Source organism: Eucalyptus grandis, chromosome 2, assembly GCF_016545825.1.
Source record: "Eucalyptus grandis isolate ANBG69807.140 chromosome 2, ASM1654582v1, whole genome shotgun sequence".
Lineage (NCBI taxonomy): Eukaryota > Viridiplantae > Streptophyta > Magnoliopsida > Myrtales > Myrtaceae > Eucalyptus > Eucalyptus grandis.
This window is the reverse complement of record NC_052613.1, coordinates 29,778,276-29,792,333: the sequence shown is the minus strand read 5'-3', so window position 1 is coordinate 29,792,333 and position 14,058 is coordinate 29,778,276. Positions and strand designations below refer to the sequence as shown.

The 14,058-nt window shown below is 40.0% G+C and overlaps 1 protein-coding gene across 1 annotated transcript; it reads right to left on the bottom strand.

The window, feature by feature from the left end:
* Positions 1-1,346: 1,346 nt before the first annotated feature.
* On the bottom strand, positions 1,347-12,998 carry LOC104434951 (polygalacturonase At1g48100-like). The gene is made up of 8 exons (XM_039306457.1): positions 12,876-12,998; positions 4,040-4,102; positions 3,483-3,614; positions 3,160-3,302; positions 2,500-2,524; positions 2,174-2,381; positions 1,872-2,062; positions 1,347-1,745 (listed from the first exon to the last, which is right to left on the bottom strand). Exons 1-8 carry the CDS (start codon positions 12,990-12,992, stop codon positions 1,347-1,349), a joined length of 1,278 nt encoding a protein of 425 aa, XP_039162391.1. The 5' UTR covers positions 12,993-12,998.
* Positions 12,999-14,058: the final 1,060 nt, after the last annotated feature.

Genomic DNA, 14,058 nt, shown 5'->3' with positions numbered 1-14,058 from the left:
AAATATCTACTATCATAATTAAAAGATAAGCACATAGCATCTCATGATCTGGGTCGTTGTGACCCTCCCTGGACGGTTGCTGCGAGCTTCGTGCGGAAGTCGCTGGGGCTGCTCGAGCTGGTTGCAGCGACCCTGATCACGATTAGATTGTGCGATTCGGGTCGCAACGACCCTCGCTGTGCCGTGTCCTCCCCTTGCCGGACTGCCTGCCCCTTGTCGGTGGTAACCGGCCAAGCCCTTGGCCGGCCAACTCTCATTTTTTTTTTCCTTTTTTTTTAATAACAAAAGGTTTTTGCAAAGTTAATTTGTCCAAACACTATTTTACTCAAAGATACTTCATAATGGACTTTTAAAAATACGATTTACCAAACACAATTTGCATTTTGAAAAGTTCATTTAGCTCAAGGGTATTTACATTTTTTCAAGGACTTTCCCCAAAAACCTTCCCAAACGCGCCCTTAGGCAATCATGAGTGTAATACCCATACACGTTATGAAGATATCATACATTATAGTCATTAGAACTAAAATTATTGTTACGTAAGTAGAAGTAAGCTTGAATTAACAAATATATAACTATTTATAAACTAGTAATTAAGATATTATTCACTATGAGTAATATAAGATTGCCTTATGCAACATTTAGATAATCATACTTAATAGTATGGAACTGATATATCCTTACTATTACTTTTGAATACTTCTTAGAGTGTGTTTATCTCATGAAAAACTCAAGATCTGAAAAATATTTTTTGCAAAATTAATTGGTTATATCGCTTAGAAAAATTAGTTAATAAAACTTTTTTTTTCGTTATCAACAACAGTTTATGACTAACTATTTTTGTGGGTGATGAAAATATTTTTATTCATTAAATTTTTTAAGCGATACAAGTGATCATTTTTCGGAAAATGTTTTCCAAATCTTGAGTACTTTGTGAAACAAACACGCTCTCAACATAATAATGATTGTATACAACACAATTATCTTTATGTCAATATCTTTTAGTACATTATATGCTATAATATATAATTATGCCAAAATATTGTAATTGGTGTTAGAATTACATAAAAATATAACAAATTAATCATAATTAGTATGAAATTTAGCTATAATTAATATAATCTATCACCGCTAGTGTCGGCGGGTGAAATGAGAGTGGGAACGGCACCCCTTGCACACACCATTTGCCAAGCCTCTTAAAGCTCTTGCTTTGAAACAAGGAAGCAAACCTATAGAAATATCTAAATGAAAGCGTAGATGTCCCTAAACAAAACTCCGACGACATGTAAACGGGGTCAGCAAGCAAAGGAGACTCCGTAAGAGAAAACTATATATGTATATAATCTCTAACATGAGTCTTGACCCGACCCAATCCCGTTGCTAGACCGCCTCCCGATCTGCACACAGTCGATTGGCGGGGAGATCGGCGTGGTCAGCTGCCCGAAGGTCTGCCAGCAGAAGGGGCCGTCGTCATGAGAGGGGGGCTTCTGCGATGATGGCCTCAAGTCTATCGCCGACAGGGTGATTTCCTCGCAAGGCACGCTGTCGCTGCAAGCCAAGTCCACTGGCCTCTCCGTGTACGTCCCTGAGACGTGCTCGTAAGCGACGTCTCGCACCGCCACGGCCGATGACTGGTTCGTGCACGTCGCGTGATCGCAGTAGTACTGGTCGATGATGATGGGCCATCGGACCTCGGAGACTCGAATGTTTGAAAACTTCACTCCATAAACGGATCCTGACCCACCCTGCATCGGACACAATTCATTCGTAAAAAGACATAAAAAAAGCTAGGGTATTATAAATTGTCAATTTCCAAGGCTGTTCATGTTTTAATGTTGTTGAGGACGCAAATTTCTTTTTTTTCCTTTTACCTGCCACGATTTTATCCTAACGCCGTTCGTTGTCCCTTGCAGATCGACGTCTTCAACGGTGATGTTGTGCACACATGCTTTAGAGTGGTCTTTTCCTAGGCTTCCGATGCTGATCCCGTGCCCCGGACCGCAGTGCACATCGTGTATGTGAATGTTGGAACATCCGCTGACGATCGAAATGCAGTCGTCCCCTGTATGAAACATGGTAACAGAATCTAAATCGAACATTCTACTAAATTGAAGAAACGTAACATTCAATATCTATGCATTTCCAAAGAAACTTTCGCGGAAATTGTGGTTACCGCAGGCGAGAGTAGCATCGTGGATCGTCACGTCTTGGGAGTTCCCAAGGTGGATCCCATCAGTGTTGGGGCTGTCGCCCGGGGACGAAATGCTCATGTCGCGCACGAGAACGCCGACGCTGTGGTCGAACGTGAGGTGGAAGTTTGGGCTGTTCTGGATCTTGATGCCGCTGAACGTGACATTGAGACAGTGATCGAATTTCATTGCCTGATCAACCAAAGCCATGAAAAAGAAGAGGAGATCCACATCAATCTTCTGCATGATCACACGATTTGGAAAAAAGTCAGGCGATTATAGCTAAGGATGATCGGTTCGTGGCTATTACGGTCGGTTTGTTCCGGGGCATTGAACTCAACTCCTCTTTCGCCTGCCACAAGTTCGACAAAAGAGTAGACATGGAAACACGATTAGTCGAATTCTCAAGCAATGATTCTGCAAGAAAAGGCATATGGTACCTGCCCAAACCCAACGACACGGATATAGTATAGTGATTACTTCCCAATTGTAATACAAATAAGTCCAAGGAAATCAAAATCATGTGCGAATTCAAGTAAAACTTTTTGCAATTAAATCATAAGGTAAATTAAAAAAAAAAAACTCGAAAAATAATGCTAAAATATACTTCTTAATAAGTCAAATGCAAGAATAAACGGAATTAGAGACGACAAACACACAAAAATCATGGACTATAGGAATCTCGAGATTTTTTCATCTCAAGAATATGCGCTTGTTCATAATTCGGAAATTTTATTTGTTGTTATTAACATGGCATTTTTAAGAAAAATTAGCATCTTATTGACGGTTTAAAGAATCTGGTGGAGTCGAAACACAAAAAAATAGTGGCGTCAAATTGAAACATCTTTAATTAGCAGAGCGGAAGCCACCGTCGAAGGCGTTTGTCACCTGTGTATCGGCGTCCTCGAAGTCCATTCCATCGTCGGCATCATTATCGACATCGAGAAGATCATCATTGAGATCCTCAGACCGTGAGCGGCGCCACCAAACGGGGCCTCGGCCGTCGATGGTTCCGCTTCCTTGCAATGTGAAGCGACTCAGCTTGTCGAAGTGAAGCCAATGCTCGCCACCCCAAACCTGGGGATCCGTCGGAGCAACTACCGTCCCGTCTAGCTGAAAAAATATTTAAACCAAACCGTGTTAGTGTTGATCAGGACGGATTACAGCAAAAGGTTTTTTTTTTTTTTTTTTTTTTTTTTTGAGATCCTGTGCAATTGTGTTATCTGAACAAATTAATAAAAAGAATGCGCAATTCTAATATTTCCCCTCTCATTTATTGTGCTATATCTGTACCTGGAGTATAATGTTTTCTTGACAGTGTTCACCCACAAACGAGATGGGCCCAACAAGGAAGACATGGTTTGCAGGAACCACCATCGTTGATGCCTCCACGTTGCATGAAGCTGCCCATGCATCTTGGAATGCCTGTGAGACGCAACAGAAGGAAAATAAAAACTTCAATTGCTTATCTAGCTAAATCTTAACGTCAGCAAGAGATCATGGAGCAATTAGGTTTTTTATTAATGGTTAGACTTACGTTGACTAGTGCCTTCTCAGTTAAGCAAGGCTTCGGATTAGATTTTGATTACTGAACTTGGCTACTCAAGTGATTTGGCAAGATTATTCAAAAGCTTTTAAGGTTTAGAACCCTCTAGGCATTAGTGTTTAGTTTAATGACGCGAGGCATGGTGCTACTTGGGATACTTATTTTGCATCATAGATTAGGGTTTCATCTTCTTTTCTTTTAGTGATGCATTCTAAACAAATATCACATGATATTTAAAGGACATTTCTAGAACAGCATAAAGAGTATAAGGTATAGAAAATGAGGTAGAGCACAAGTGTATGACCTTCGTATCATCAGTGTTCCCATTGCCATTGGCGCCAAAATCTAGCACGTTGAAGGTGGTAGAGTTGCTTGGCACTAATGGTGTTGGTGGTGCCCGAGGTGTTGGCACCGGAAGTGTTGGTGAAGCCAAGGGTGTTGGCATTGCCTTTGGTGCCGGTGATGCCGGTGAAGCCGGAGGTGTTGGCTCTACTGGAGGTGTTGGTACTGCCGGTGGTATCAGTGATGGTGGAGATGTTGGTGAATCCGGTGGTGTTGGCACAGCCGATGGTGTCGGTGATGCCGGAGGTGGTAGTGAAGTCGGAGGTATGGGATTGGCTATCGGTGCTTGGGGTGGTGATGGTGTTGGCTCTGCCACTGGTGATACTGATACTGGTGGCGGCAATGTCGGGTCCACCATTGGTGTTGGTGGTGGTATTTGCTTTGGGGGACCATGGTGATGGCCTTGGCGATGGGGATCGTGACGTGGGTCAACCGGGCGGGGGCGGGGCAAATAGGGCCAACGGGGCAGGGGCAAGTAAGGCCACGGACGGTAGAAGGGGAAAGGGGGAAGAGGGAAGTGAGGAATCCTCCAGCGTCCTCTCCACAGCCATAAAGAGCTCCTTGTGCTAGAATCGTCGGCGGCGGCTGCTGCATGGGATCTCCGATCAGTAACCTCTCTAGCATTGCAAACCTCACAACAACTTATGCACCACACGAAAATCGCAACAGCGAATGCGGCCATGAGGCTCTTGAAACTGAACTTCCCCATTTTTTAATTTTTCTTCTCTTTTGGCTCGACGAGAGAATGAAGAAGGGCGATTCTGTGGTCTGGGGTTCTTATAACAAAATAAAATAAAATGAAAGATAATATAAGAATATATTTACTAAATATTCAAAATGAAAGATGACGATTCTGGCAAACCGGACGTTAACGTTATCCTTAGCCTTGAGTTTAATTTTTGCGATTGTGATGAATTGATCGAATTCCAATTCAAAAATGTTATGGGTTTGTTTCCTAATCATCCTATTCGTGAGACATTGTTGAAGTAGGTTATCTCATACAAGCAAAAGTCTTGTGTTCTTCCTCTTTTTGCGGTCCCTACATTTTTGCTTCTCACTTATCTAGAAGACGACATAGAATCAATTCTTAGTCATTTGAGCCTAATTTGACAGATCTAGAATCAAGATCTCTAAAAGAATAGATTAGATAGGAGATTTGATGTGTTAAATACAAAAGTGAAGGGTTCAATCTTTAAACTGTAACATGTAAGATAGAATTATGGAACTGTTGATCTACTACCAAGCACCAAAATGTATTACATGTAGCAGGATAAGGAATTCGAAAGTTTAATTGCTAAATCGTTTCGATATGCAACCACTGTGAAATTTGTTATGGTGCTTGAACAACATCGATTAAAATATTTAAGCTAAAAAAAAGGAACATATATAGCAAAATTAAGATTTGTATGAAATTAGAGATTGATCTAGTCGGATCTCTTTATATATATATATATATATATTGTATTATTATTAGTAGCGCCACCAATGATACATATAGCACATTATGATTAATAGGATAGAGGAGATTTATTGGATAATTATTTTTATCTCTTGGTAAAATTAAAATATCATAATTTAAGGAGACTCACAATAATATATATATATATATATATATATATATATAGAGAGAGAGAGAGAGAGAGAAAATAAATATTTTATAATATCATATTTGAGAAATAGGGGAAACACAAATAGATAAAGATAAATAGGGGAAATACAAATAGATAAAGTTAAGTCTAAATAGTGTTTTGATGTAGATAATATCGATCCTAATAGGGGTATGGAGAGTAACCGTATAATGAATTTGATGACTAAATTCTATGGAGCTTATATTTTCATTTTTAGTTTGTTTATCTGTCTTGGCAACTTCATCATTTTTTCGAATTTTTCGAATGTGCTAAGTTATCAATTGAAATTTCAGTCTGCTAAAATTTAAATGAATTTTCATCTATGTTTATCACGTTCATTCTGCTGTTGTATGATAATATCCTATTGCACAAAAACGCATACAATTTAGTAAAACTGATTTTCCATCTTTTTCATTGGGTACATCTATAAAAAAATCTGGATCGGAAGGAGTAGGAAGACAATGTGTTTTATGTTTACTTTGTTACCCCAATAAGCTAGAGCTCACTTTATCCATTGCTTCTTTAAGTCGGTCTCTTTAATGTATTTTTCAATTTTGAATTAAACGGGTCTCTATTTACATTTTTAATTTCAACAAAGCGGTTTCTTTTGAATGAAATAAGTTATGTTTAATTGAATGTACTTCAAAAGCATGAATAAAAATACATAAATTAAAAAAAAAAATCTACTTTTGTTATGTTATCTCGTTATTCGAATTTATATTATTTTAGAGTAGGTGGATTTGCTTATTTTGCGCGTCTTCTTTGCATAGTTTTGTTTCAATCTTTTTCTAATGTTCTGAGTTAATATTCAAGATCATTTCTCTTTATCTATTATTTTTGAATTTTATTTTAATTTTCAAATGAAAGAAAATGGGGGTGATACAACAAACTAACAAGCTAAAACTCAAGAACCTTATCCTTATTGACTCCTTCAAATATTTTGATTTCAAAATAAGTGTATCTTGATATAAATCTAGGTTTTGTTTTTACTCTCAATCTTAATCAAGTGGAGTTGGTTGAATTGTATACAATATTTTTGAAACAATCTGATTTCAAAAGCCGGAAATAGGTTGAATTAATTGTGCATATTCTATGGATAAATAAATTGTGTTATATTTTTATTCTTAAGATTCTACAAAAATAAAATAAATGAGTGAACAGTATTTAGAACGCATGAAATAAATATAATAATAAAATAACTCAAGTTATAAATAAAAAAATATAAGAATAAAATAACTCAAGTTATAAATGAATAACCAGTTGTTTTAAAATTTAGTATTGATGTATATTAAAGTGGCAAGAATTATGAAGACCAAAAGAAGTAATAGGAATTACATATCTAACTATTACTATTATAAGTTACATAGAAACGTCTATATCTTGTCAATTTACTCAATTCAAAACATCAAATATTGGAATATATTACAAACTTTAAACTTTATACAAAATAAGATTACTTTTCTATCTTATAATTAAGTGAATGTACTAATCGAATAATTTAAAACTTATGTGTAAAATGAGGGCCTCAGGGTATGCCATGTCGTATCTTTGTTGTGCTTGTAATTACACATGCAAAATGAGTGCCACAGGAGGAGCACATGATATGTTACAATGGGTGGAAGAATTCATCCCAAAAAATTAACTTACCAAGAGAGGAAACTCAATCCATTATAAGACCAAAATATCTCTTTAGTTGCTTGATGTGGAACTCATTCTCCCCTTCTTCAAGGAATTTGTGAGCTCGTAGAAAGGCCTCCAGGCCGATGTGTTAGGTTATTGACAAGGGACCGCAACCTTGAGGATAAAGTGCCAAAAGGTGGCGCCCAAGGAGTAGCTCTAATAACATGTTAATGCATTACAATGAGTGGAAGAACTTGTTCCAAAAAATTAGCTTATCAGTAGAAGGAACCCAACTTATTATAAGCCTGAGGATATCTCCTTAGTTGCCTAATAGAGACTTTGCCCCCATTAGGTAGGCATGAATATGAGGTTGGGACACCTAGAGTGCCATAACTTGGCATGGAGGGATACTTAAGTGCCATAACTTTAAAATGGTACACTTAAGTGCCAATGTCGAGTAAAATGGAACACTTAAGTGCCACTCCGGCGAAAATCCGGCCAAATGGCTGACGTGGCAATTTTTCTGGAAGTTTGGTCCAAAACGGTGTCGTTTTTGCACGCCGACATGGCGGAGAAAATGCAAAAACGACGCCGTTTCGTGTCTACGTGTAAATAATAATATAAAAATTAATTAAATTAGATTTAAACTTAATTTTATTTAAAATATTCAAAAAATTTAAAAAATAAGACAAATTAAAAATTTTAAAAAAGGGAGGGGGAGGTTGAACGGGGCGGCTAAGGACTCGAGCCCTCGCGCCGCCGTCGCCGGGAAGGGCGTGACGGTGGGGGAGGGTCGACCGGGGTTGCCGGCCCTCGGCCGACCGATGGCGAGGGCCGTGAGCCATCGCCGGATCGTAGCGAGGGCCGCGGCCCTCGTCCTAGATCCGGGCGAGGGCTCGCGGGCCCGCTGCCGGTCGGTCGGCCTCGTGGGCCCCCGGCCAAGGCCCGGTGACCACGGCCGACCCTCCCCACTCCGTCGCCGGCCCTTCTGGCGGCGGCGGGAGGCGGCGAGGGCCCGCGACCCTCGCCCACGCAAGCCCTCCCCCGAGATTTGGGGCGAGGGTCGAGGCCCTCGGCCGGGAAGGGCCGGCGACGAGGCGGGAGGCGGCGGCGGCAAGGGCTCGCCCTTAGCCGCCCGTTCGACCTTCCCCCTTTTTTTTTTAATAATTTTTTCTTAATTTTTTTTAATTTTTCTTAATTTTTCTTAATTTTTTTGAATATTTTAAATAAAATTAAGTTTAAATCTAATTTAATTAATTTTTATATTATTATTTACACGAAACGGCGTTTTTGCATTCTCTTCGCCACGTCGGCGTGCAAAATGACGCCATTTTGGACCAAACTCACCGAAAGTTGTCACATCAGCCATTTGGTCGGATTTTCACAGAGTGGCACTTAAGTGTTCAATTTAACTTTAAAACTGGCACTCAAGTGTATTATTTTGAAGTTATGGCACTTAAGTGTCCCTCTGTGTCAAGTTATGTCACTTGGGCTGTTCTTCTGTCGCATGAATACTCTCTCAAATTTCTTTATGAATACTAAAATTAGCTAGACTTCAGAACAATAAGGGAAACAAAAGGAAGGTATGAAACATTATTAGACAAGTTAGAGTTTGTACTTAATCTTTAAAGTGATCCAATCATTTTATTTAACTTTTATATCCTATGCAAGTATGTTTATTCAAATTAAATGCAAATAAGTGTTAGGTGGCAACCTTCCCAAGAGGTCACCCATCTTTAGAGTTTTCTCACCTAAGTACACTTAGCTTTGGGGTTGCAATGCAAAACTTATCATCATATCAAAAGGCATATTTGTAAGTTAATTTCAGCTTTTACACACACATACACAACGAAATCGTCTCGCTTTATTTGATGCACAATTTGGTTCATTCTTACTCATTTGTCTTCCTAGTAACTTGCTAGGAGTCGCTTCTTGTCTAGGCTATCTACCCCGTGCTATATAACTCATTGCCCTTGTCAAACTAGGTCGTAACATAATTAGACAAATTACTTTCGTTGTGACTCTTGCACTTGTAAAATTAATTGAGGTCAAATTTGTTATTTAAAAGATCTAGTGGTATCAATGTCAATACAATGAATAGAAAGTCACGAGTGTTCGAAAAATTCATAGATATTCCTTAAATCATTTCAAAGTTATCGAGAAGTGATGTTACGTGGAAAACAATTTTTGCTCTTTTTATTGGACCTTAGCCCATTTTGTGGGGCCCTCCTGAGGTCAAACTCAAGAGGCTCCCTTTGCTTGTGGTGAGCAATCCTGCTTAATCCACAAATCAGAATTTAGATAAAGTTAAGATTTGCCGGCTATTTTATGACTCTTAATTTCCACGCCGGTGTCTCTAGTTTATAAGGAATAAAACTTCACAATTATAATACTTGCTATTCACTATTTCTTTCTTTTTATAGTGGTCTTAAAAAGAGGAATAATTATTTAAAATTTTTAAATGGTCGATTCAATTATAAACTTTTTAATTTTGGCTAATTTAATCATAAGCCTTTTGAGAATTTGTCAACGTAGTTCTTCTAGCAATTTTAACCAAAAATAGATGTCAGCCATCCTCCTTGATACAAATGGCACTGGCGTGGACGATTTTTGTAATTTATTTTACAAGTTTCTGATTTTTTTCCTCTTTTATTCGTGTTTTTCCTGTTTTCCTTTGCCAGTCGTTGAGTTTAGAACAATGGTGGGGATGCCCCCACGTGTGGTTGACGACCTTTGCCGGGCATCATTGAGGCTCGTGACCCACGGAGGGAAATAGGGGAAAATAAGAAAAAAGAAAGAAAATTAAAAAGAAAAAAATCAGAAAATCGAAAAGAAATTGCAAAATCATTAAAATCACTATCAACCATACCATGTAGGACGGCTAATGCTAATTGGATTGTTACGTCATTGATTTCTGGTCAAAATTGGATGGAAGACTACATTTGCAATACACGAAAATGTTTGAAACTAAATTAATAAAACTGAAAAATTTAGAACTAAATTGACCACCATACAATAGATTTAGTATTTTTTTGATAATTACTTATCCCTTAAAAAGAGGTATGTTCATGGATTGATTGCGATAAACATCAACTTTGAAGATAATATTTGTTGACTTCATTGATCGTTGAGTTTCTATACATAAATTCTTGTGCCGTCATAAATTAGAAACCATTTCATTGATTTACTCGCTTCAAAACATTTAAATTTAAGGGATACGCAGACGAAAAGCCTTAAAACTTATTGTAAAAGTGTAATTTGAATTCTAAAACATTAAAAAAGTACAATCAGGTCCAAAACTTGTCCCTTGTACAATTAAGTACCTCCATTATTTCCTCAATTTGTTTGATGGAAAATAGTGACATGTCTTTTAAAAAACTTCCCAAGGCCACGTGGCATTGACAAGGCAAGAAAGGGGAGCCACGTCAGGAATAAAAATGCTAAAAAGAAACAAAAACAAACAACGAAAAGCCAAAAATTCAAAAAGAACGATAACATAGAACGCGGCGAGAGAGATGCATGTGGGCTGGGGTGTTTGGTGAAGGGGTGGTCCGCCGTCGAGGGTCGTTGATCTTCGTGCTGCACGGCGGTGGCATGACTATTCGCCCCCGCCACCCTGCGAGGATCGTGCGGTAAATAGAGTTTGTCGGCCCTTGAGCTCACGCATGGTGACTTCACCAACGAAGGAGACGAGCACACCATCTGTGTTCCTCCTTCATCAATTTCTAATCTTTCCCTGATTTTTCTTGGAAAATCCTTACTCTAACAATTTTCAATGGTCTCTGTTTGATTTTTCCTTTTGTAATTTCTTGGTAAATCCTCACTCTGATAAGATTCGAGGTCTCTATTTCTTGTCATTCGAAAATGTTCCATCAACTTCGTTCATTTTTATAATTTTTTGTGAGTACAATGATGACAACTACCCTGATTTGAAGAAATTAGAGCTCAAGATAGAGCTTCGTGAGGAACAAAATCATGCATAACGAGCTGTGGCACCACCCCTGCGAGGGTAGAAACCACTCAAACATCTGGCGAGCTCTCGCCCTCGCGCACCACCACGTAGCCCTCCTCCATCATTGTGCTAGGGCCTAGGAACCCTCACCCAGGTTTGGCCAAGTGAGAGTCGGTGGTTCTCATTGAGTCCCTAATGAGGGTCAATGGCCATTGTTGGCAAAAGCAGGGTGGCAGCGTGGTGTCCCCTTAAAATCCTCCACCTATGTTCTCAACGCGGTGCCAAAAAATATCTAAAATTAATAAATTGACATTTTTTGTCAGATAAATTGGATAAAAGTACTTGAATGTGTAAATTGAATAATTTTCGAATTTGATTGCATTTTTTTGAAATTTTAAAATTTAATTGAACTTTTACTGGAAGTTTTTATTATCACAATGTGGCGGGGTTAGACTTGAATATGTCCTTAAACTGTTAAACGTTGGTATTGCAAGGAGAACCTGCATGGGGTGGGAGTCCCTTAGTGCCAGTGAGTCCCCGAATCCCTGGACTCAAACTGGGGTGTCCAATCAATGGGCTCTTTGGAGGGTGGAGTTACACCCTCGCCCCTGCAAAGGGGTCAGGAAACTGGTTACTCACCGGGTTAACTCCCGAGGTGCTAGAGATGGAAGAGGTCGGTGCTGAAAGGCCCGGCTGTGCCCTCTCCCTCCTTAGGTGGAAAGTGGTGTTAACCCCACGGAGAGGTACTTGAACAAAATTAGTGGTCTTGAGGGAGGATGGATTTCCTTCGGTCATTAGGGGTGTGCAAAGAAACCATGAGAGCTTGAACAAAAGGCAAAGAAAATATAAAGAAAGTGATTTTTGAGGGTGTAAATGACCTCAAACGCTTTATTTTTTAAGGAATGTAAGTGGGGTTTTGGGTCTACTTAGGCTTGTTAGGTAAAAATTTTGTTCCTAAATTTTTCTGTTCTTTTGTTCTCTAGAATAGAAAAAAAATAAAAATCTGTTTGATCACGTTAGTAAATTTTTTTATTTCCAAAATATATTAGCGACAAGAGATTGGATGAACAGAAAAAAAAGGGCCTTTTGAGATCGGGCCTCGTTCTGTTTCCGGTAAAAGTTAAAAAAGTTCGGGTATCATTACGGTTCAACCCGAACCGAATCGAAAAGCAATAGACCCGCCCAGAGAAATCTGTAAAATTCCACCTCTCTCCTCCCGTCTCCACGATAACCCCCGTCCTGTCCTCTTTCCATCCTAGTCGACGCTCCTTCAAATCTGTAGGAGCACCGAGCACCGTCTCTCGTCGCTACGGCCACCGCCCACTCCTCCTCCACTGAACCAGTCCTCTTGTTGGAAGATACACGGCATCTCTCAAGATCATTCAATATCGGATCCAATTGGATTCCGATTGTAATTCCAATTATAGAATATTTACTTACCTTTTCCTTGTACACAGATTGTATTATATACAGAACAATGTACATTGAATATGCAGTGAATACAAAGTAAAAATTCCCATCTTCTCTACTCGACTACATTATACTCAAATTCTTTCATGGTATCAGAGCGGCTTCTGATCCCAATCTAGCTTCCGTATTGTTGATCGAATTGCCTTCCAATTTTTTTCTGTTCTTGTTGCTGCGACATTCGCAAAACAGAACAACGTCTGGAAGGAATTCTCTTCTGTATTCATCTGCAAAACAGAATTCATCATGACAGACCCACAAGAGCTTACCTCGCCCACTGAAGATCAATCAGAAAGGAACGCAGCACCATCAGACCCATCCGTGGTCTCCTCCATGTCTGGACACACGCGGGCAAATGATTCCGGCTCGGGCTCAATCCAGGCTACCTCTTTCGGGGTATCCTTATCAGTGGATGCCTTACCCCTGGATCCAGGGACTAAACCCAGGTACATCACAGCCGGGCTACCAAGGCATGCGGGTCGATGGAGGCCTACCTACCGAAACCGGAGCAGGCTCAGCCACCGGCCTTGAGCAGACGGGTGGATTAGGAAGTGCGAATATGGGTCAGTCCTCAAATAATCCAGGCTTTCCAACAGGATTTGTACCCTTTCCCTTCGCGGCCGCCATGGGTCGCCCAGAACCCGGCGACGCGTTGTACGTCTCCAACATCGACGGACCTGAGTTGCGGCTAATCAGCCACCCTCTCACAGGACCTGAAAATTATTCGAATTGGGCACGGGAATTTCGTCGAGCCCTCATAACAAAGGATAAGGAGGGATTCATCGACGGAACCATCCCGGTTCCAACAGAGGAAAGATTAGCGCGACAATGGAAAAAATGCAACCAGTTGGTAAGAACGTGGATTGGCAACTGCGTCAGCCCAGAAATAACAGCTGGGTTACCTCCGACAGAAGATTCCAAAACATATTGGGATAATAAGAGAGATGTACGGAAAACTGGATCGGGCGAAAATTTTTTCGCTCCATCAAGCCCTATCCAAACTGAAGCAGGGAAACACGTCGGTGACAACGTGCTTCAACAAGCTGTCGGCTCTCTGGAATGAGCTTGAGGCAGCGGAGGAAAAACTCAATGGACCCGAAGCCACCCTTCAACAGTACAAGGAGATGAGAGACAGAGAGAAGGCGACTCGTTTCCTACTTATTCTCAATGATTCTTACCTCCATTTCAGGTCACAAATTCTCGCGATGGAGCCTGCGCCTTCAATCGGGCGTATTTTTCAACTCGCTGTGCAAGAAGAAAACCAGAGGCTCGCATCGATGGAGGGAAAGGGGGCGGAAACCCTAGCTCTTGCCG

What these genes read in the sequence shown, in the direction of transcription:
- LOC104434951 (XM_039306457.1), bottom strand. Translation starts at nt 12,992, where the DNA reads ATGATGAATTCTGTTTTGCAGATGAATACAGAAGAGAATTCCTTCCAG. An exon ending in GGAAGGCAATTCGATCAACA is followed by an intron (nt 4,103 to 12,875) that starts ATACGGAAGCTA and finishes GTGCCAAGCAAC; the next exon opens with TCTACCACCTTCAACGTGCT. An exon ending in GTTTGGTGGCGCCGCTCACG is followed by an intron (nt 2,525 to 3,159) that starts GTCTGAGGATCT and finishes AGAGGAGTTGAG; the next exon opens with TTCAATGCCCCGGAACAAAC.